Source organism: Panthera pardus, unplaced genomic scaffold (assembly GCF_024362965.1).
Source record: "Panthera pardus isolate Hobbes unplaced genomic scaffold, ASM2436296v1 HiC_scaffold_22, whole genome shotgun sequence".
NCBI lineage: Eukaryota > Metazoa > Chordata > Mammalia > Carnivora > Felidae > Panthera > Panthera pardus.
Genome location: NW_026526788.1, coordinates 49,471,460 through 49,496,139, shown reverse-complemented (window position 1 = coordinate 49,496,139; position 24,680 = coordinate 49,471,460). Strand labels below are relative to the sequence as shown.

General features: G+C 38.2%; 1 protein-coding gene across 2 annotated transcripts in view; it reads left to right on the top strand.

Moving 5' to 3' along the window:
• The window catches only part of BMS1 (BMS1 ribosome biogenesis factor), a 47,200-nt gene extending 23,020 nt beyond the window's left edge, over positions 1-24,180 (top strand). For both annotated transcript variants that reach the window (XM_019445027.2, XM_019445031.2), the window contains exons 14-23: positions 13,285-13,358; positions 14,683-14,856; positions 17,392-17,580; positions 17,675-17,855; positions 18,069-18,127; positions 18,903-19,025; positions 19,956-20,103; positions 20,439-20,614; positions 22,676-22,837; positions 23,360-24,180. In XM_019445027.2, coding sequence (XP_019300572.2) covers positions 13,285-13,358; positions 14,683-14,856; positions 17,392-17,580; positions 17,675-17,855; positions 18,069-18,127; positions 18,903-19,025; positions 19,956-20,103; positions 20,439-20,614; positions 22,676-22,837; positions 23,360-23,590 — 1,517 coding nt within the window. In that variant the 3' untranslated portion in view covers positions 23,591-24,180. The remainder of the gene's footprint in view (positions 1-13,284; positions 13,359-14,682; positions 14,857-17,391; positions 17,581-17,674; positions 17,856-18,068; positions 18,128-18,902; positions 19,026-19,955; positions 20,104-20,438; positions 20,615-22,675; positions 22,838-23,359) is intronic.
• The last annotated feature ends 500 nt before the right edge of the window (positions 24,181-24,680 follow it).

The window sequence follows — 24,680 nt, the reverse complement described above, 5'->3', positions numbered from 1 at the left end:
TTTGTATTGCCATTAGCACTTTATGAGACTTCCAGTTATTCTACATCCTTGCCAATACTTGATACAGTCTTTTTAGTTTTAGATATAGAATGATACCTCATGGTTTTATTGTGTATTTTCCTAATGACTAATGATATTGAGCATTTTTGTGTGCTTATTTTCCATCTGTTTCTTTTTTGGTGAATGTCAAACCTCTTGTCCAGTATTTTAATCTATTTAATTTCTTTAAGTCATTTATCACTTGTGATTTTAATTATTTTTGCCCAGTGTGTAGTTTGTCTTCTCATATTTAAAAAAAATTTTTTTTAATTTTTTTTAATGTTAATTTTTTTGAGAGAGAGAGAGAGAGACAGAGTACGAGCAGAGGAGGGGCAGAGAGAGAGGGAGACACAGAATCCAAAGCAAAGCTTCAGGCTCTGAGCTGTCAGCACGGAGCCCAGTGTGGGGCCCAGACTCATGAACCGCAAGATCCTGACCTGAGCTGAAGTCAGACGCTTAACCAACTGAGCCACCCAGGCGCCCCTAAAAAAAAAATTTTTTTAATGTTTATTTTTGAGAGAAGGAGAGAGAGAGGGAGACACAGAATACAAAGCAGGCTCCAGGGTCTGAGCTGTCAGCACAGAGCCTGATGTGGGGCTTGAACTCACGAAGCACGAGATCATGACCTGAGCTGAAGTTGAATGCTTAACCAACTGAGCCACCCAGCCACCCCTGTTTTTTCATATTTTCAACGGTGTCTTTTGCAGAACAAAAGTTTTTGATTTTGATGAAGGCCATATTTTTTTTAACGGACTGTGCTTTTGATAATGTATTTAAGAAATCTTTGCCCCACTCAAGGTTGTATATTTTCTTCTATGACTCTTACAGTTTTAGGTTTACATTTAGTTCTGTGATCCATTTTGAGTTAATTTTTTATGTGGTATTAGGTATGGATCAAGGTTTCCTTTTATTTTTGCTTATGGATATCCACTTTTTCCAGCACTATTTGTTGAAGACTGTCCTTTACCCACAATGAATTGCCTTTCATTGGTTGACCATATATGGGCAAGATTTCTGGGCTCTGTTCCATTCATATATTTGTTTATTTTTATAGCAATACTGCACTGTTATATATAGCTTAACTTATTTTTATTTATTTATTTTTAAAGTTTATTATGTTGAGAGAGAGAGAGAATGAGAACACAAGCAGGGGAGGGGCAGGGAGAGGGAGAGAGAGAGAATCCCAAGCAGGCTCTGCACTGGCAGTGTAGAGCCTGACACAGGGCTCAAACCCACGAACCATGAGATCATAACCTGAGCTTGAAACCAAGAGTTGGATGCTTCACCGACTAAGCCACCCAGGTGTCCTGCACTATTACAGCTTTATAATTAATCTTGAAATTAGGTAATTTAAGTCTTCAAATTTTATTCTTTTTCCAAAGTTGTTCTGGCGATTTTGGGTCCCTTGCACTTCCATTTAAGTTTTAAGATGAGCTTACCCATTGCTGCCAGAAAAAAAAAAACCCTGCAGTTTTGATTGGGATTTTGTGGAATTTGTAAAACAATTTTGGGGAAATTGACATTTTAACAATATTGAATTTTCTGATCTGTGAACATAAGTAAATCTCTCCATTTATTTTTTTTTTTTAATTTTTTTTAGTGTTTATTTTTGAGAGAGGCACAGAGTGTGAGTGGGGGAGGGGCAGAGAGAGAGGGAGACACAGAATCCAAAGCGGGTTCCAGGTTCTGAGCTGTCAGCACAGAGCCCGACACGGGGCTCGACCTCACGAACCATGAGATCGTGACCTGAGCCGAAGTCAGCCGCTTAACCAATTGAGCCACCCAGCTGCCTCTGTTTTTTAATTTCTTTTAGCAGTGATTTTAGGATGCTGTTCTCACTTATTTCTTAACAAATATATTCCTAAATATTTTGTATTGTTATTAATATTTAAATGATATTTTAATTTTAGTTGGCACTTATTTGTTATTACACGAAATGGCTGATTTTTGTATATTAATCTCCTATCCTGCAACCATGCCAAATCACTCATTTATAATGCATAGCTTTTTTAATATATATTTCATACAGATAGGTTTCTTGTATCTTGTATTGGGTACTGTATAGTATAAGACCACAACCTGTATATTAACGTTGATAACATCTGCTGATCTTATATAGATTTCCCCAGTTTTACTTATGCTCATATGTGTTGTTTGTGTGTGTGTTTAGTTCTCTGTATTTAGTTCGTGTAGGTTTATGTGTCTACACACAGTTACCAGACAGAACATTTCCATCACCATAAGGATACCTTGTATTACTCTTACAAATACATTTAGCTCCTTTCTGTCACCCATCCCCAAGTTCTGACCCATCAGCCACTTACCTGTTTTTCATTTCTACAGTTTTATATTTTTAAGAATGTTAAATAGAATCATAGAATATGTAACTTTTTATGATTGATTTTTTTTTCCTGTTCATCATAGTTCCTAGAGAGGTCCATCCAAGTTGTTCCATGTGACTGTAGTTCATTCCTTTTTATTGCAGAGTAATATTCCCTGATAAGGATGTAGCATTTTGTTTAACCATTCACCCACTGAAGTACATCTGGGTTGTTTCTAGTTTTTGACTTTTGAGAATTGAACTGCTATGAACATTTGTGTACAGATTTTTATATAAATATAAACTTCCTATTTTTCTGGGATGAATGCCTAAGAATACAGTTGCTGGGCTGTATGGTAATTGCATACTTAGCTTTATAGGAAACTGCCAGAGTAGTTGGGCTGTTTTGTATTTCCACCAGCAATATATGAATGATCCAGTTTCTTCACGTCCTTGCCAGTATTCAGTGCCCTATTATTTATTTTAGCTAATCTGATAGTGATATTTCACTGTGGTTTCATTTTATATTTCCCTGATGGCTAATGATGTTGAGCATTTTGCCATTTTTGCTGCATTTTATAATTTGCAATGTATTCTTTTACAAAATATTTGTGGATGTCTTTTGCCCTTTTTCTTACTGGATTTTTTTTTTTTTTTTTTACTGTTGAATATTGAGAGTTCTTTATGTATTTTATTCCATTATTGGATATGTGGTTTGCAGATGTTTTCTCCTAGTGTGTAGCATATCTTTTCATTTTCTTAATATAGTTCCTTTCACAGAGCAAAACTTTTTAATTTTGATGAGGTCCAGTTTATCATTTTTTCACTTTTAGGAATAATGTGAAGTCCAGGAATTATTTTCTATTCCTAGATCCCGAAGCTTTTCTCCTATTTTTTTTTTAAGCTTGTTTATTCATTTTGAGAGAGACAGAGAGAGAGCGTGAACAGGAAAGGGACAGAGAGAAAGGGAGGAGAGGGAGAGTCCCAAGCAGACTCTGCGTGTGGTCAGTGCACAGAGCCAACGCAGGCCTCAAACTCACAAAACCATAAGACCGTGGCCTGAGCTGAAATCAAGAGTCAGAAGCTTAACTGACTGAGCCACCCAGGTGCCTATGTTTTCCAAAAGTTTTAAACTGTTCTTTTCCATGTATGATAGTGATCTATCTTGATTTCTTTATAAAGTGTGAGGTTTAGGTTAAAGGTTATGTTTTTTGCCTGAGGTGTATATTCCTCCAGCATTTTTTCTTTCATTTATTTGCTTTTGCACCTTTGTAAAAAAATTAGTTGAGCATCTTTGGGTTTATTTCTGGGTTCCATTGATTCATGTGCAGTCCTTCCACCCATACCACCCATATCTTGGTTATTACTGTGATTATGTAGTAAACATTAATAGTGGGTAGAATGATTCCTCTCACTTTATTCTTCTTTTTCAATATTGGTTTATCCTTGGGCCTGTGACTTTGTGTATAAATTTTATAATCTTGTCTGTGTCTACAGAAAACCTGCTGGGATTTTGATAGGAATTGCATTAAACCTATAGATTAACTGGGGAGAATCTTTACTATTTTGAGTATTCTAATCCAGGAGGATGGTATGTCTCTCCATTTATTTGTCTTTAATTTCCTTCGTAAGTATTTTGTAATTTTCAGCATCCTGATAATGAATATATTTTGATAAGTTTATACTTTAGTATTTCATTTTGATTGATTTTTGTGTGTTTATCTTATTTTGCTGAACTCACTTATTAGTTGTGAGAGGATTTTTGTTGTTGTAGATTGCTTGGGATTTTCTACATAGACAATTGTGTTATCTACAAATAGGGACAGTATCATTTGTTTCTTTTCAACCTGTGTGCCATTTATTTTTATTTATTAATAATCATTTTGTTTGTTTATTTATTTATCATAGTAAGTGTACTCTTTAATCCCTCTCCCCCTAGTTACCTCACCTCTGGTAACTATCTGTTTGTTCTCTATCACTAAGAGTCTGTTTCTTGGTTTGTCTCTCTTTTTTCCTTTGCTTGTTTGTTTTGTTTCTTAAATTCCACATATGAGTGAAATCATATTTATCTTCCTCTGACTTACTTTGTTTAGTATTGTACTCTCTAGATCCATCTATGTTGTTGCAGATGGCAAGATTTCATTCTTTTGACGGCTGAATAATATTCCATTGTGTGTGTGTGTGTGTGTGTGTGTGTGTGTGTGTGTGTATACACACACACACACACATATATCTTCTTTATCCATTTACCTGTCAGTGGACACTTGGGCTGCTTCTATAATTTGGCTATTGTAGATAACGCTGCAATAAACATGGGGTGCGTGTACCTTTTGAATTAGTGTTTCTATATTTTTTGGGTAAATACCAGCAGTGCAATTATAATTATATGTATATTAAATATATTTATATTTATTTTTAATTTTTTTATATGTAATGACTAGGATTAGTGCTAAGAGGAAATTCTGCCTTTTTCCCAATGGTTTTCACTGTTATGTATGATGTTAGTCTGTTTTTTCTCTAGATGCTCTTTATGTGTTCCATTTCTCTCTATTCCTGGTATACTGGGAGGTGGTTTTTCTTTTTTTTTTTTTTTAATTATGAATGGGTAGTAAATTTTTTCAAATGCCTTTCAGTGTCAGTTGATACGATCATATGAATTTTATTCATATATGAATTTTTTTTCATGTATGAATTTTGATACAGTCAATTACATTGATTAATTTTTGAATTTTTTAAGATTATTTGCTTATTTTGAGAGGGAGAGAGAGAATCCCAAGCAGGCTGTACACTACCAGCACAGAGCCTGACTCAGGGCTCGAACTCACAAACCGGGATCATGACCAGAGCTAAAACCAAAAGTTGGACACTTAACTGACTGAGCCACCCAGGTGCCCCAGTTTTTGAATTTGAACCAGCTTTGCATACTGGAATAAATCCCACTTGGTCATGATATATAATCCTTTTTTTTTTTTTAAGGTTTGTTTATTTATATTTATTTTTGAGAGAGAGAGAGAAAGGCACAAGCAGGGGAAGGGCAGAGAAAGAGAGAGATGCAGAACTCGAATCAGGCTCCAGGCTCTGAGTCCACATCAAGCCCGACATGGGGCTCGAACCCACAAACCATGAGATCATGACGTGAACTGAAGTCAGACGCCTAACTAAGCCACCCAGGCACCCCAATATATAATTCTTTGTATATGTTTTTGAACTTTATTTGATAGTATTTTTTTTTTTTTTAACGTTTATTTATTTTTGGGACAGAGAGAGACAGAGCATGAACGGGGGAGGGGCAGAGAGAGAGGGTGACACAGAATCAGAAGCAGGCTCCAGGCTCTGAGCCATCAGCCCAGAGCCTGACGTGGGGCTCGAACTCACGGACTGCGAGATCGTGACCTGAGCCGAAGTCGGATGCTTAACCGACTGAGCCACCCAGGCGCCCCTATTTGATAGTATTTTGTGAAGGGATTTTGCATCTAAGTTTATGAAATACTGGTCTATAGTGTTGTTGGTTTTTTGTTTTGGGGTTTTTTTTTTGTTTTGTTTTTTGGTACCATCTTCATTTAGTTTGGGTATTGGAATAATACTGGCTTCATAAAATGAGTTGCAAAGTATTCCCAATTTTCTGTTTCCTGGGAGAGATTGTATAGAATTAGAATGTAATTTTTTAAATATTTGGTATAATCTCTAGTGAAAAGGTCAGGGCCTGGAGATTTCTTTCTTGGCAGTTATAATGACAAATTTTATTTCATTAATAGTTATAGGATACTTTAAATAATTTAGTTTATTCCATCTTGTCCAAATTTTGCTATCTGGTTTTCAAGGAATTTCGAAGGATTTGGGGAAGTGGAAGTTTCATTAAGTGCCTTCTCCAAGAAGCTAGCTTGGGTATTATGAGTGGGTAGTAATCCTGGTGTTCATCCGATAACCTTTCAATAGCTGCAGAATCTGTTGTGATAATCCCATTTTGTTCTGTTTTTTTTTTGTTTATTTGTTTTAAGTTTGTTTATTTATTTTGAGAGAGCAAGAGAGCACGGGAGGGGCAGTGAGAGAGGGAGACAGAGAATCCCAAGCAGGCTCTGCATTGCCAGTGTGGAGCCCGACATGGGGCTTGAACTCACAAACTGTGAGATCATGACCTGAGCCGAAATTGCCAGTTGGATGTTTAGCTGACTGACTGAGCCACCCACATGCCCCCCATTTCATTCTTGATACTGGTGATTTGTGTCCTCCTTTTTCTTTGTTAGTAAGGTTTATTAATTTTGTTGATTTTTTTTTCAAATAATCAGCTTTTGGTTTCATATCTGTGTTCCAGTTTTTAATTTTGTTGGTTTCTGCTCATATCTTTATTATTTCTGTTCTTTGCTTGTGTTAGGTTATTTTGTACTTTTCAGTCTGCTTAGATTATTGGTGTAAGACCTTTTCTCATTTCTGCTGTGAGCATTTAGTGCTGTAAATTACTCTCTCAGCATTGCTTACTTGTTTTGCCCAAATTTTCTTATGTTGTATTTTCATTTTCATGAATTTCCTTTGAGACTTCTCTTTGACTCGTGCATTATTTAGTGTGTTATTTAACTACAAAATGTTTAGAAATTTTCTTGTCTTTCTGTTATTGATTTTCAATTTAATTACATTATATTATAAGAACATCCCCTTACGATTTCAAATCTTTTACATTTGTTTAGATTCACTTTATTACCCAGACTGTGCCCTGTGTTGGTAGATGTTCTGTGGGTACTTTAAAAATTGTTGGGTATAGTGTTCTATATATGTCAGATTCTGTTAGGTTGGTTGTATTAAGTTTTCTATATCTTTGGTGATTTTTTAAAAAAGGTTTATTTTTGAGAGAGAGAGGGGGAGAGAGAGTGAGTGTGGGAAGACCAGAGAGAGAGGAAGACAGGATCTGAAGTGGGCTCTGCACTGACAGCAGAGAGCCCGATGTGGGGCTCGAAGTCTCAAATCACAAGATCATGACCTGAGCCAAAGTCAGACACTTAACTGACTGAGCCACCCAGGTGCTCCATCTTTGGTGATTTTCTGACTAGTTTTATCAGTTGCTGAGAGGAGGATGTTGAAGTTTCCAAGTATAATTCTGGACTTACCTATCTCTTGCAGCTCTATCAATTTTTGCTTTTTATATTTGAGGTTCTGTTTGATGCACACACATTTAGGATTATTATGTCTTTCTGGTAGATTGATCCTTTTATTGCTATGTATTATGGTCACCTCCTATTTACCCCATTGGTGAGGGAGAGATTCCCGCTCTAGGGTTATGGAGAAGGCCAAACACACAGCACCTGACAGTGGACAGATGTGATTGACAACAGTTTATCAGTCACATATGCTCACAGTCTGAGGGAAGAGAACACTGCATGCCACACAGGGATTGAACAACCAGGGGGCTTTGGGAGGCAGGCTTTGCACCTAAATAGCATAGGATGACAATTGGTTCCCCTGAGATGATGTAATTAATGTGTTTGAATGAATTTGTGGGCTGGCAGAGAGGTGAAGTGAAATGTATTAGGTTGAGGAGTAGGTAGGGTGCAGGTGGTCCAACTGAAAAAGAACTAACAGAGTGGGGAGCCTTTCTTGTAGGGCAGGAACATGGCTGGCAGGTCTGCTCACAACTAAGTCTTTGAGACCCTGTGAGGCTCAAAGATGTCAAGGCAGCACATGAAATTTTAGGTCTTACAGTTCAGTTAAGTCCTTCTTTGGCCCTGATCCTCTTCTTTGCTCCGAAGTTTATTTTATGACATATTAATATAACCATTCTTGCTTTTTTTAAAAGATGAGTTGCATGGTATATCTTTCTTCATTATTTTCAGCTTACTTGGGTCGTTAAATCTGAAAGGAATTTCTTGTAAATAGCATATATAATAGTTTTATGTGTTTCTGTCGTCTCTGTATTTGTCTGTATTTTGATTGGTACATTATGCCATTTACATTTAAGGTACTTACTGATATGTAATTGCTTAAGTCTGATATTTTTTTTCTTGAGAGAGAGAGAGCATGCGAGTCTGGGAGAGGGGCAGAGGGAAAGAGAGAATTTCAAGGAGGCTCCACAGTGAGTGTGGAGCCTCTATATAGGGCTGGATCCCACAACCCTGGGATCATGGCCTGAGCCAAAATCAAGAGTCGGACGTTCAACTGACTATACCACCCAGGTGCCCTGATTTTGTTGTTTGTTTACTCTGGCTTTAGTTTTTCTATTTTTTTCTGTTTTTCTTCTGTTTTCATTTTCTTCCCTCTATCTTGATATGTTTTCAGTGTTTTTGAGAGTATCTTTTTGTATAGTTTTTGTAGTGGTTGCTCATTGTAATATAGTAGCCTACTAGTGCCAACATTTTACCATTTTGGGTAATATATGGAAACCTTTTTTCCATTTAGGTCCCTTTATCTTTCCTACATTTAAATATTATTGGCTTGAATATTAATGTTATAATTTTTTTCAATCATTGAATATGATTTTAAAAACTCATAAGAAGGCTAGTTTGTTGTATGTATCTTTTTTTTTTTTTTTTTTCAACGTTTTTTATTTATTTTTGGGACAGAGAGAGACAGAGCATGGACAGGGGAGGGGCAGAGAGAGAGGGAGACACAGAATCGGAAACAGGCTCCAGGCTCCGAGCCATCAGCCCAGAGCCTGACACGGGGCTCGAACTCACGGACCGTGAGATCGTGACCTGGCTGAAGTCGGACGCTTAACCGACTGCGCCACCCAGGCGCCCCTGTTGTATGTATCTTTATTTCTGTTGTTTTTTCTTTTTTTCCTGATGGTCCCAGATTTCTCCTTTTATAATTTCCTTACTGTTTAAGAACTTTCTTCAGCCATTTTTCAAGGGAGGTCTGCTAGTGACAAATTCCTGTAGTTCTCCATCTGAGAATGTCTTTTCCCCCTTATTTCAGAAGGGGGGTTTCACTGGATGTAGAATTCATAGCAAAGCATTCTTTTCTTCAGCACATAAAAAATATTGTACCACTTCCTCTGGCCTTCATGATTTCAGAGGAGAAAAGCACTGTCACTTTGATGGTGTGCCTCTACAGGTAATCTGTCATTTCTTTCTAGCTGCTCTCGAGATTTTATCTTTGCTTTCAGTTTTCAGAAGTTTGGTATAGATGTCATTGGATTTACTCTGTTTGAAATTTTCTCAGCTTCTTGAATCTGTAAGTTTATGTCTTTTACCAAATTTGAGAAGCTTCAATCAGTATATCTTTCAACCCCAGTATCCTTGTGAGATCTCATAAGTGGTGGATCTTTTGTTTCTGTCCGACAGGTCCGTGAGGCTCTATTCATTTGTTTTTTGGTTATTTCCCTCTATGTTGTTCAGACTAGGTGAATTCTGTTGATCTAGCCTCAGGTTCTCTGGTTCTGTCCTCTGTCATCTCCACTCTTACTATTGATCCCATCTAGCAAGCTTTTAAATTTCTTTCATTGCATTTTTCAGTTCTATAATTTTTTTGGTTCTTCAGTTTCTTTGCTGAGATTTTCAGTTTTTGGGTTGTTGCCATAAGATTTGTAGTTGCTTGATGAAGCATTTTTGTAATGGCTTCTGTAAGATTTTAGATAGTTTCAACATCTGATTCATTTTAGTGTTGGTGTCAGTCAGTTAGTTGTCTTTTCACATTATACTTATAATTTTCCCAGTTTTGGGTATGACAAAGTGATTTTCTATTGTGTCCTGCACATTTAGGTTATTACGTTAGGAGACACTTGGTCCTGTGTAATTTTTTTATTTTCGCAGGCAGTCATCCTGTTTGGGTTTAGTGTGCAGGTCCTGGTGTACTTTGTGGATGCTGGTTCTAATGACAATTCGATTTTAGAGCCTTTGTGGTGCTATTTTGATCTGCTTAGTTTATCTTATGCCATTGGCCTCTCTGCAGGTGCTGTTTGAGAGGACAGAGGAGCTTCCTCAGTCTGGGCCCCCTGGTTTGGCTAGGTAGGGGAAGGTTGTCTTGGCTTGTGGGGCAAGTTTGCTTGCTGTAGGAGGATCTTTGCTGGTCCTGCCTGGGCACACGTTGTTTTTAGATGAGGGAGGAGAGTCTCAGGCCTGGCAGAATGTCCCTTTGCCAATAGCCCTTGGCCACCTAGTATATCTTGGTGTGGAGGAAAGGAGATTCAAGCTCTTCAGGGAAGGTGAACACTTCTCATCACTTATTGTCAGTGGGGCTCTCAAAGCACTTCTTTGCCAGTGCTGCCTCGTTTGTCCAGTGTTGCTGAGATCCAAATTTGTCTGGGGTAGGAAATGAGTCTATCTGGTCTACCTTCGGTTGCTAGCTTGGAGGTTGGGAAATAGTGGCTCTCAGTTGCCTTTCTGTGGGTGTAGTGAGCTACTGGTCATTACGTCATTCCTCTGGTCCTGGGGACCGTCGCCAGCTCTCTGTTTCTTTCTACCTTTAGTTGGGAGGAACAGAAGAAAATGTCTATACTGTCTTTTCCAGACCAGAAATCCTTGGTGGTGTTTTGTTTTGTTTGCATTTTAATTCCAATATGGTTAACATACAGTGTTATATTAGTTTCGGGTGTACAATGTAGTGATTCAACAATTCTGTATATTATTCAGTGCTCACCATGGTAAGTATGCACTTAATCTCCTTCACCCTTTTCACTTACCTCCCACTCACCTCCCCTCTGGTAACCATCTATTTGTTCTCTCTAGTTAAGAGTCTAGCTTTTGGTTTGTCTCTTTTTCCCCCTTTATTCATTTGTTTTGCTTCCTAAATTTCACACATGAGTGAAATCATATGGTATTTGCCTTTCTCTGACTTGTTTCACTTAGCATTGTGCTCTCTAGATTCATTCATGTTGTTACATATGGCAATATTTCATTCTTTTTGATGGCTGAATAATCTTCCGTTGTATATTTATACCACATCTTCTTTATATACATCTATTGATAGGCACTTGGGCTGCTTCCATAACTTGGCTGTTGTAAATAATGCTACAATAAACAAAGGGATGCATATTCCTTTTGAATTAGTATTTTCATATTCTTTGGGTAAATACCCAGTAGTATGGTTACTGGATCATATGGTAGTTCTATTTTAAATTTTTTGAGGAACCTCCATGTTGTCTTTCTAGCTTGCATTCCCACCAACAGTGCAAGAGGTTCCTTTTTTTACACATCCTCACCAACACTTGTTTCTTGTGTTGTTGACTTTAGCCATTCTGACAGGTGTAGGGTGATATTGTGGTTTTTGATTTGCATTTCCCTGATGATAAGTGATATTGAGCATCATTTCATGTGTCTTTTGGCCATCTGTTTGTCTTCTTTGTAGAAATGTCTATTCATATCTTCTGCCCACGTTTAATTGGATTATTTGTTTTCTTGGGTGTTGAGTTGTATAAGTTCTTTATATATTTTGGATACTAACCCTTTATTGGCTATGTCATTTGCAAATATCTTCTCCCATTCCATAAGTGGTCTTTTTCTTGATGGTGGTTTTTATTATAACTGGTGAAGGGAGAATTGACAGCTTCCTGATATTGAGTCATCTTTTTCAAATATATGGTAATCTATATTTGTTTAGTAGATAACATTAATAACACCTACTTAATTAGGTCATGTTGAAGAATGTAGTTAAGACATATAAAAACACTTAGAGTAGTGCCTGGTATATACAGCACTTGAAAGTGTTAGCTAATGTTATTCCATGTGTTCCTTGGTAGCATATTAATGCTTTTTTAAATTTTTAAAATAAAGTTCCAGCACATTTCTCTTTAGGCTAATTACTAAGTATTTTATCCTTTTTTGTTTTTATTACAAATGGAATCTTCTCATCTATTGTATCTTCCTTGGCTCTTTGGTTCTTTGGCTCTTTTTTATATGAAAAAAAATTTTTTTTTTTTTAAATTTTTTTTTAACGTTTATTTATTTTTGAGACAGAGACAAAGCATGAACGGGGGAGGGTCAGAGAGAGAGAGGAAGACACAGAATCTGAAACAGGCTCCAGGCTCTGAGCCGTCAGCACAGAGCCCGACGCGGGGCTCGAACTCACGGACCGCGAGATCATGACCTGGGCCGAAGTCGGCCGCTTAACCAACTGAGCCACCCAGGCGCCCCTATATGAAAATGTTTTATCTAAATACTGCTTCCTGAAGGAGTTTCAGTATCTTTTTTTTTTAAGGATAGGACCCAGAGCTAAACTTAGAGTTCCGAAAACAAAAGGATGAATGAATTAATGAGCTTTTCATGTGGTTTGGCACTGTTTTAGCTACCAGTCTTACTCTAAAGGCTGTATTTTATGTAATCTGAGACTTTTCCTAGATATGTCACTCATTGTGCTGTGTTGATCTTACTTTCAGACTCTTTTTCCCATGTGGGATTTATTAATCAAGCCATGTTTTTTTCATGTCACTTTTGGGTTACTGTTGGTCTTGGGGACTCACCTGCAGGGTAATCCACGCATCTCTGTGTGCGTCTCTGCTACAGTGTTTATCACATGTGTTAGATCACTCTTGGTTGAAGTAAAGGAAGGAAATGTGGGTGTCCATTTGCTTCATCTAAACAGGTGATGAAAGTGGTGCCTGGGTGGCTCAGTCGGTTAAGTGTCCGACTTCAGCTCAGTTCATGATCTCACAGTTCGTGAGTTTGAGCCCCGCATCAGGCTCTGTGCTGACAGCTTGGAGCCTGGAGCCTGCTTCAGATTCTGTGTCTCTGTCTCTCTCTGGCCCTTCCCTACTCAAGCTCTGTCTCTCTGTCTCTCTGTCAAAAATAAACATTAAAAAAAAAATTTAAACAGGTAATGAAATACTGATAATTTAACAAGAAAAAGAAGGCTATGTATGTATAGGATTCTCCTGGGGTGTGTAGCAATAAGAAGGCTAAAAATGAGGTTTGGGCTTCAGAATGCACAGTGCATGTGGTAATGCTAGAGTGTCACATGCTGGCCCTATTCACAGAGGATTTATTTGGATGTTCTTTTCCCAGAAGAGCTCTATGGTGACTTTGAAGACCTGGAAACAGGGGATGTACACAAGGGAAAACCAGGCCCAGATACTCAGGTATGACTTTGCCGTGGCTGGCTGTGAATTATGGTCCTTGATCTGTGGTCATTATGTTTTGAGAGAGGCCCATATTAAGAAATGCACATCTTGGGGCGCCTGGGTGGCTCAGTCGGTTAAGTGTCCGACTTCAGCTCAGGTCACGATCTCGTGGTCCGTGAGTTCGAGCCCCGCATCGGGCTCTGGGCTGATGGCTCAGAGCCTGGAGCCTGCTTCCGATTCTGGGTCTCCCTCTCTCTCTGCCCCTCCCCCGTTCATGCTCTGTCTCTCTCTGTCTCAAAAATAAATAAACGTTAAAAAAAAATTATCATTAAAAAGAAATGCACATCTTACTATCTGTGTAGATTACAGAGTGGATGGATTCCTTCCTAAAAATATGGAGGTTGTGAATAGATCAAAGTTGTTAGTTATTCTTGATCTTTTGGGTGACACCTACTGCCTCTTGTTATTATAATTCTTCAGTCATAGAAGTTTATCTCCCAAGTCACTGTCTCTCTCTCTACCGTTCCTTTTGCCATCATTCTCTTCTTCTTAAATTTAAGTACCATTTAAAATAATTAAATCCCGGGCGCCTGGGTGGCGCAGTCGGTTAAGCGTCCGACTTCAGCCAGGTCACGATCTCGCGGTCCGTGAGTTCGAGCCCCGCGTCAGGCTCTGGGCTGATGGCTCGGAGCCTGGAGCCTGTTTCCGATTCTGTGTCTCCCTCTCTCTCTGACCCTCCCCCATTCATGCTCTGTCTCTCTCTGTCCCAAAAATAAAAAATAAAAAAAAAATAAATAAATAAAATAAAATAAAATAATTAAATCCCTATTCTCCCCAATATTTCTTTAGAACAATTTCTGGGGAGCATCTGGGTGGGAATACTTGTTATTTTTATTTATATTTGGCATTCCAGCCAGATTAAGGAGTGACAGTTTATTGTGCTGCAGATGCCTAAATGCCTCTTGTAGCAGTACATGTTTTTTAGAGCCAAAGTCTGTGTTTTGTTTTGTTTTGTTTTCATGATGATCACAACCAAGATTTTTGCAGCTCGGATAGAACTTTAAAAATCTGGGGCGCCTGAAGGGCTCAGTTGGTTAAACATCTGACTCTTGATTTCAGCCAAGGTCATGATCTCATGGTTCGTGCTGGCTATGTGCTGACTGTGGAGCCTGCTTGGGACCCACTCTCTCCCTCTGTCTCTGCCTCTCCTGCTTGTTCTCTCTCTCTCTCTCTCTCTCAAAAGAAATAAACATAAAAAAAAAGAACTTTAAAAATCTGCTTTAATGTTTAAAGAAAAGATCTCCACAAACTTTTACAACTGTTTCTCTTATGGAAATTTAAGACTGAAGATGTAGAAGAAGTTAAGGAAGAAATTGACCCCAATGCAGAGGAAAGTGCCAAGAAAAAGCATTTGGATAAAAAGAGGAAATTGAAGGAGATGTTTGATGCAGAATATGATGAAGGAGAAAGCACATATTTTGATGATCTTAAAGGAGAAATGCATAAACAAGCACAGGTAAGAAAACTTGGTTCTTATCAGCTTCATTTCAAGGCTATAGTACAGTATTGTGAATATGTAATTTTGTTTAGGTCTCTACTCCCTGACCTGCTTCTGTGCCTCCTGTTTGGACTCTTAGGTCAAGCTGCAGATGAGTGTTTATTCATGTGATCATCTGATAGTTTCTTCAGTCAGAAATGGACCAGAAAGATACCAGTGTCTATTTTGTACCAAGCATTGAGGTAGCAAAAATGGTTAAGATAGGCTGCAACTGTTGAGGATCTCACAGTGTAGTGATTTATTTATTTAAATACAAGCATTGCTGTAGCATTCTGATTACTGGTCCCTGGAACCATAATTAAATAATTTGAATGGGCAGGTGATTCTTGCAAATACCAGTCTTATGCATGTACCAATGCTCTCCAGGGAAGCTTTTCTAAATACTCACCTTGGGCAGAGTTCACAGGATATTTCAAGTGTCAGGTCAGATATGGAGATAAAGGGAGCATGTAGAATGCTGAAAAGGAGGTAATCTGGCCCTCCTACCTGCTATGCTAAACAGACTGAGCTGATGAACTCACTCTGAAGGACACGCAAAGATGTGTGTGCAGGTGATGGTGAGTGTTTGAATTGCGCTTTGACAAGGGTGGGGGGTACCAAGAATGCCTTTAAGCTAGAATATACCCTAATACATCTTATACAGGTTAAATAATGTGATTTGTAAAAATGTGGTCAGCAGGCTTTGCCCAACCTAGGCCTTCATCTATTCAAGTACCTCCTGGTTAGCCATTAATGTGTAGGTTCCAAGTCTGTACTGACCTTTGATAGAAGTAACTAAGACATGTAAAGCTAGTTCTGAAGTCTTTGCTTCAATTCATTTATTACGTAAAATCACCTAGAATCTTGTAGGCCATTGTAAAGGACTTTGAATTTTTTATGCTGAGTGAAATGGGGATCAATGGGGGTTTTGAACAGAGGAGAGATATGTGTGACCTGCTTACCTTTGAAAGCATTGCTGTGGCAAGAGTTCAGTAAGATTAAGGTGACTCACACTGTGGGGTGGGGCGGTGTGTGGCATGGAGGAAAAAGAGAGTCAAATTCTGGGTATACTTTTGAAAGGTGGATTAAAGGTAGATTGAGTGCGGGGTGTGTGAGAGGAAACAAGGATGACTTACTGGAAGTCGAGTTGTCAGTAAGATAGGAAAGCCTCTAGTTGGTGCAGGTTTGTCCAGGAAGGTGAAGTTTAGAGCTGTTTGGTTTGAGATCTGTCCCAGACAAGTGGAGCATCAAGTAGTCGGTGAGGAGCTCTGGAAAGAGGTTGGGGCCAGGGACTCAGATGTACAGCCCTCAGCATCTAGATGCTACTTAAAGCCATAAAATGGATGGGATGACCTGAGGAGTGAGCATGGAGACAGGAGAGAGGACGGGGACTGACAGTGGCTGCTCCATTGTAAGAGGCCAGCTGGAGAGGAGGAAGCAGCAGTGGGATTGAGCAGCGCTCAGGAGATAGAAGACATCTAAGAGAACATGAGGTATGCTGGAAACCACTGTGGAAAGAGGGATACATTATCTTAAATCCTGCTGATGTGTTAACTGTGATGAAGACAGGATTGACAACTGGGTTGGGAATGTGGAGGCCTTACATGATTTTGGTAAGCATTGTTATGGAGTGTGGATTAAAGACCAGTTTGGGAAGGATTCAAAAGAATGGGAGCAGAGGCTGGAGGCCATGACTATAGAAAAATTCTGGGCCATTTTACTTCAGAGAGAAGCAGAGAAATGGGGCAATAGTTGGAGAAAGAGTCAAAAGAAGGTGTTAAGACCGGAGAAATAACAGGCAAGACCTGTTAGAATAAAAGTGAATGATAGCTAGTATTGCAAGTGAAGTTTGGCATTGAATAGAGGCACGGATAAATAAGCTATAATGGCTGCCCAGTAGAACTTTCTGTGATAATGGAAATGTATATCTGTGCTGTCTTGCATTGTAGCCACGAGCCACGTGTTGATACTGATCACTTGCAACGTGACTATTGTGACCGGGGGACTGAATTTAAAATTTTTAATTTTAATTAATTGCAGTAATATAATAAGTTATAGATATAATGATAACAAGCTATAATAAAAGGCTGAATGGGGGCGTAAACCCTGGTAGAGGAGTTGACTATGGAAGTTCTTTTAGACTACTTAGATCCTGAGTGAATTAAGAAACAGCAGCTGAGAGTGAGAATGAGGGAGGAGATACTGGATATTCAAAGAAAGGAAAAGTGTGAAACAATTGTTTGCAGAGTAAGAAAAGAAAGAAGTTAAGAGTGTTCGCTGACCAGCATGAAGGGCTGCTTTCAGAGTTGTTTGCGTTTGCTGTGCTTGGAGTAGCAAGGAAGAAAACAAACCGTAAAGATAAGAGTGCATGTTATTTTTAATAAGGATAAAGCGTAAATGATTCTGTCCATGTTCCTCTATTGAGAAATTGCTTGTCTTAAAAATGTTAACCTTACATTTATTAAGATAACAGCTATGTGTTTTTTTTATTGTTTTTCCCCCCCTTATATATAGCTTAATCGAGCAGAATTTGAAGATCAAGATGATGAAGCTAGAGTTCAATATGAGGGTTTTCGACCTGGGATGTATGTTCGAATTGAGATAGAAAATGTCCCCTGTGAATTTGTGCTTAACTTCGACCCCCATTACCCAATGATTTTGGGTGGTTTGGGCAATAGCGAAGGCAATGTCGGATATGTACAGGTAGGTACCCTTTGCTGCATGCTTGACAGTTGGGGTTCTTTGGATGTACTTCCACCAATAATCTTATTGAAATTGAAATCTCTTCTCCCCTCAGATGCGTCTGAAGAAACATCGTTGGTATAAGAAAATCCTCAAGTCCCGAGATCCAATCATTTTCTCTGTGGGGTGGAGGAGGTTTCAGACCATTCCACTCTATTACATCGAAGACCACAATGGGAGACAGAGGCTTCTAAAGTACACTCCACAGCACATGCATTGTGGAGCAACTTTTTGGGGTAATACGCTACTAGAATAACTTGCTTGTAGATTGATTTAAACCGTTTACTTGTTATCATTATAGTTTTGCTTTTCTCCATTAAATCTCAATTCATAAGATTTTTCTTTCTCTTGTTTTTGGATTGGAGTACGTACATATTTAAAATAGAATCCAAAATTTGTGATTCACTGTATTTCTTTTTTTTTTTTTTTTTTTTTCTATTTTCTTTAAGGTCCTATTACTCCACAGGGAACTGGGTTCTTGGCAGTACAGTCTGTTAGTGGCATAATGGTAAATATCTTGAATGTTTTATTTTCCAGATTATGTTTGAGGAATATATCTTAAATATGGAATATGTACATGAAACTTTAAGTTGCAAGTGACATGTTTTTAGTATTTATAGTAAGCTTCTCTTTGCTTTTAGTTTTCCTGTGTCTTTTTAAGTAAGGTGTGGGAATGGAGAAGGGAGAGGTAGAAGAATTATTATGGTACTGATAACATTTTATATTTGTATGCGTTTTTTGGACTTATTTTTCTAAAAATATTTAAGTGGTGCTCACCATGTACTAAGCATTGTACTCGGCTCTAGGGATATACCAGATACCAGGTAGACATAAGACTACCCCTTGGTACTGCTTGTTTAGCAGAGTATGTTCACACAGTCTTCGTTTGATCAATCAGAGCAGGTTTTATCGGCCCAGTTTGACATAAAAATTGAACAATGAGCAGATGGAATCTGCCCTGGGGGTCTAAAATTTAATTTCTTAAACATTGTAACCAGATTTTCATATTGCTTTCCATTCTGAATCAGTCATTGTTGTGAAATTATGTGATTATGAAATCACCCTCTGGAGAATATTCAAGACATCATCATTAGTTTGGCTTATTACATGTATTAGAGTTTCACATTGTTTTTTCTAAAATAATTGCTTTGCATGTTCACATATTCTTTCTTGTTCTTAGTTGATTGTAAGTGAAATGCACTATGGTAATTTATTGCATCATAGAATTGTAGTTTTTCTCCTTGATGTTACTCCTGTATTCAAATTTTGGGGGTTCTTCCCAGCCTGATTTCCGGATAGCTGCCACAGGAGTTGTCCTTGATCTGGATAAATCCATAAAAATTGTGAAGAAATTAAAGCTAACTGGTTTTCCATATAAAATTTTCAAGAATACATCATTCATTAAGGTCCGTATATCTGTATATTCATGTTTATGAATGTATATTTTGTGAAAGAAGGAATGAAATACTTCTAAAATACAGTCTGATGCATTCAAAAGAGTATTGAAATCTTTTATAAACTTGGTCTTTGTTATTGGTTTACTTCTTTATATTGGTTTCTGTGTTACTTAAGTATGCTCAGAAAAGTTTAAGATCAAGTTAACAGAGATATTTACTAATTGAGGCTATTCCTTATTCCATGTGAGACTGTGACAGAGCTAATAGTGAAAATATATAATCTCATTCACTGGGTTTTGTTTCCTGTCCTTTTGTTTTGTGTTAAGAAAAGGGGAAAATCATAGTTTTGTTAAATAGCTCGGTAGAAAAATAGACCAAGTATTTTGTAAAATACTTGTTGGCCAGGGGTACAGAGAAATGGACGCTCTGTTCTGCAGTGTAATGTGGGAAGGTGGTTTGAGTGGCATTTATTGAAAATTTTATTAGTAGGGTGTTTCCATTAAAAATACAGTGTGAAGATCATAAAATATTCTTTATATAAAGTAATAATATCACCAGCATTTATCCACACTCATTATTTCCTGAGCACGTGCACCTAAGTCATAGGATATGAGCTGCAGTCCAGCCCTGTGAGATGACAGCAGAGGCTATCTAGGGCTGTTCAGTCTAGTACATATCTTTTTGATCTTTTCTTCTACAGAGATATCAGTGATGAGCATGCTAATGAACCTACAGTAGAATCTTAATATTATTTTGGGGAAAATGAAATAGAGTTGTATTCCTTTTGACGTAGTAGTTCACTCGTAGTGGGGAAAATACATTTTGATTATTTTATCACCATTAAATGAGTTGTTTTTTTAACCAAGGATTTATTTATAAACTAGGAAGTAACGTATCTGATTTTGTGTTATGTGGGCTGTTTTTTTCTTATACCTGTAGGGAATGTTTAACTCTGCTTTGGAAGTGGCCAAATTTGAAGGTGCTGTGATTCGAACTGTCAGTGGCATAAGGGGACAGATCAAGAAAGCACTTCGGGCTCCAGAAGGAGCTTTCCGGGCCAGCTTTGAGGATAAGTTGTTGATGAGTGGTAAATATAATCGTGGTGTAATCATAACAGCATGTTACCGTTCACTGTTGATTTCTAGCCAGTGTGGATTCAAGGCTGTAGTTTAGGTTTTAGGAAATTGGAATCAGCTCCAGCTCTCCCCAGTTGGAGCATCTTAGGCTAAGTCATGCTGTGTGTGGAGCCATGTGATTCAGACCCAGTAAGAGTTTTGTGATATTTAAAATTTTACTTGGTGAAGTCTCTCTTCAAATACCATGCAACTAACTAGAGAAGTTTGGAGTGAATGTTCATTTGTTTGACAGGATCGTTACGAATTTTCTTTTGAAAATGTTAAAGTAAATTACCTCTCTTTCCAGATATTGTCTTCATGAGGACTTGGTATCCCGTCTCCATTCCAGCCTTCTATAACCCAGTGACTTCTTTGTTAAAACCAGTTGGTGAGAAAGACACATGGTCAGGAATGCGGACCACCGGTCAACTCCGGCTTGCCCATGGTGTCCGACTAAAGCCCAACAAGGATTCTTTGTATAAGGTATGGTCACACATGTGCTCTGTAGATGGGGGTCATCCAGATGCTTTGTACATAATGTTTTTGAATGTTTTGAATTTTCAAGTAGGAAATCTAATGTTAAATTTGAATGAACATGTTGTATATTCATAGAGTATTTTGGCAAGAATGCAGGAAAGTGGTAATAGTTTTCGTGGGTTGGAAAGGAGACAGACTTTTCACTGTATACTCTTTTGAACTGTTTTTTTCCTGCCGTATACATGTATTACTTTTAAGAACACTAATGTGCTAATTGTTATTGAAGCAATGTGGGTGGGGTTTTTTTTGAAAGTTTTAATAAACTTTGTAGTGAAGTGTTAACATGCATACAGAAAACTACACAGATCATAAGCATACAGCTCATGAATTTTAACACACCCAAAATTGCTGTCACCTGGATCAAGCAATAGAATTACCAGCACAACAAAAGCCTCCCTTATGACTGCTAGTCAATACCCCATCTCCACCTCAAAGATAGCCACTATCTTGACTCCTGACAGGTAAATTATTTCTGCCTATTTTTTGAGTTTTATAAAATACAGCATAAACTATTTTGCCTGTTTTCTTTCATTCGGTTTTATGAGACTCATTCGTGTTCTTTGTATAGCAGGCATTCATTTGTTACTGTCAAGTAGAATTGTATTATGTGACAGTGTCAGTTTTATCCATTGTTGGACATTATTTCCAGTTTTTAGCCATTATAAATGCTACCCTGAATACTTACGTGTGACTTGTTTGATATACATATGCACACATTTCTTTTACATAGACCCCCCCCCCAGGTTAGGATTGCCAGGTATAGGGTATGCATGTGTTCAGCTTCACTGGATGATGCTTGTAGTATTCTGGAGCCATACCAGGTTAGATTCCCACCACCAATAGTTGCCAGTAGTTGGCGTCATCACTATTTTTTTTTTATTTTAAGTTCTCAGTGCCTGTCAAAATCCCATTTCATTTGGATTTTGGTCTTGGAGAACTTTTATTATTTTCTTCACACGTTAATGCATTTGAAAAGATTTATTTTAATGCTGGGTATTTAATTGTTTTGTAATAAGAGGGTAGTTCAGGATATCAGTCTGCCATTCTGCCAGAAACAGAAGTTTCCCAGTCATTACTTTTTTAATGAAATAGTTAATAATACAGTTTTGAATTATGTTATGCGAATTTCTGTTAAAATGTATTACAGGATGTGGTACCTGTTGTCTAGCTTATGATGCTTAGTCTTTTTTTCAGAATGTGACTTCTCCAAGTTCCTTCATTCCAAGCATTTTAGGTTCCTAAATAGAGGAATATTGAATATTATCATGGATGATGTCTTTCATAGTAAATTTAAAGACGTGGCAGAAATATTCTCTATATAGTTGATGTTGGCCTTGGTAAAGACCTAGGGCAAGACTTTCAACTTATTAGTATTTTTGAGGCAGCTAAGAATTTTGATCATCTCAATTTAAGCAGTGAAATTAGACTCCTGTAAAAATTGAATGCAGAGGGTGTTTGGCCTTTATCTGTCATTTTAATCTCCTTTTTCTCAGCTGGCTTTCCATTAGAAACAGAATAAAGTTAAACTTTTTAATGGCAGTCGGGGATGGGGACACTTCAGCTGCTGCTGATTGGAGGAAGAACTATGACCTTAAATTCACAGAGGTTGACTGTGAAGATGAACAGCTAGATTATTCTTCTTCAGATACAAGAAACTACCTCAGTGCCCCCAAAATAAGGTGTGGGTTTTCCATTAAAAGAAACTTTGGATCTGTTGATCTGCTCTGTTGAGATCCCCATAGTTCATACCATAGACATGGACACAGTTGTTTTTTTGGAAGAACTATAAATATATTCTATGTATTTCTCTGTTTTGCAACAGAGAAGTATACATCCATTGAGGCAATCCATATTTGATAGACAATTGAATCCTCATTTCTGATGATCAGCAGACTCTGGTGTTACTGATCATATGGAAAAGTCAATTCACTGAGGAGATTTTAGGCAAGTTTTAAATGCATATAGAGCATCATTCAAATACATCACTGTCTTTATTTTTCTTTTCAGCCAATCATGAGGCAAAAGAAACATTTTAATTCACTGCACATTCCAAAAGCCTTGCAGAAGGCCCTGCCATTTAAGAACAAGCCCAAGACCCAAGCAAAGGCAGGCAAGATACCGAAGGACAGGCGGAGACCAGCCGTCATACGGGAACCTCATGAAAGGAAGGTACTGTCGATAATGGCTTCCTGCATCTTGCATTTAGATGTGAAAATAGCACTTTCAAGTAGCACATGTGGTGCTTCTACTGCATTCTCATTTTTCATTGGGAAAGGGTAAGGGCCAGACTTATTCAAGGCACTAGCACCAAAATTTAGAGGAGAGGCCAGAGTCCATTTCCCTTTTGTTTAGTCGTGCTGTGTCTTACACATTTTAATGGGGAGTAATGGAAGCATCCAGCTGACAAGTCACTGTATCGTAGTTGTCCATAGTATCCAGAGTGATTAACAAAGGTGGTTTTGTGGTGAAAGCCGTTATTTAAGTATTTTGCTCTAGATACGCTCCTATTTCTGCTTCCATGCAAATTATGATGTCCTAGTTCAGGGTAAATTTTTCCTAGGTTAATGTTCATTTGGATCATGGATTGCTTCTAGTTTTGATACATCAGCTGAGGTGTTTAGGCCCCTGGAAACTTAGAAGGAAAGCATGCTGTAAGAGTATTCTGATGCTCATGTGTTTTGTCCTTGTCAGATCCTTGCACTGCTGGATGCTCTAAGTACGGTGCACAGTCAGAAGATGAAGAAGGCCAAGGAACAACGGCATTTGCACAATAAAGAACACTTCAAGGTGAAGCAGAAGGAGGAAGAAGAGAAACTGAAGCGACAGAAGGACCTCAGGAAGAAGCTCTTCCGAATTCAGGGTCAAAAAGAAAGGAGAAATCAGAAGTCCAGCCTGAAGGGGTCTGGGGAGCCATCAAAATGAGCTTTAAACAGATAGTCTTTGCATCTGCAGAGGTGGATGGTTTCAAATACTACAGTACCTGTAAATGACAGCAGGGCACTGGAGCCCAAGGAAGACCCCTTTGTTGGATATGTTGCCCAGACTGTGCCTTTGAGAAGAGAAATGGAGACTCAGCTGATAGGACGCCCATTCATTCTCAGAGCCTAGGTTGTGTCAAGATTTAAAGCAATATTATTTATGGTTTTGTAGATTCCTTCACATTCCTCTTACCTTAGTTTTCATTTTTTGTGCTACAAAAATATTACTAAAATACTTAATTTTGGCTTAATAGTTTTCATCAGGGATGAATGCTTGATGATTGTGGATAAATTGCTGATTCTGCCATCCTCATGATGCGTCCTCCAAAGGGGAAAAATATTAACTTGAAAACTCAGCTTTCAAATGTTAGAAAGGAGTGTATGGTTCAGTGCACAGCTATTTCCCAGAGGCCATGTGATGGGTAATAGCACAACAGGCTGACCTGACTGCACATAGAAGAATCCAGCTGCTTCTATTAATTTATGTCACCATATATGGGGCTAGTTTTTATCTGTTAAAACAAATTAATAAAATATTTTAAAATTTTCTCAGCTTTCATTTCTTACATGGTAAAAATTGATAGATACAACCCACTTGAAGAAAAACTCTTTGAAGTCCTTCAGTCATTTTTAAGAGTGTAATAAGGATCTGGAGATCCAAGCCCTAAACTACTCCCTTCTGAGGTGACCACCTGTGCTGCTCACTATGGTGTATCCAGAACCGAATGCTGTTGGTGCCAGTACAATAAGTGCAGTGATGAATTAATTAAATTCCTGCTCTATCACTAAATGTGCTTCGATTTTTCCATAACTGCCAATACGCTGTGGCCTGGCAGCAAAGCATATAGGGGGACAGAAGGGGGGCTGCCGCCGAGCTTTCTGCCTCCTCCCTTTGCCTTGTGGAGCACACTTTACCTGCCCGAGACCCAAGGTGGCTTGCCAGTCTCAGGTGGGAGCACTTGAATGTGATAATGTGCCTTACAAACTAATTTCTGGCAAAGGTAACCGTGTAATGATATCCTGGTAAGGAACTT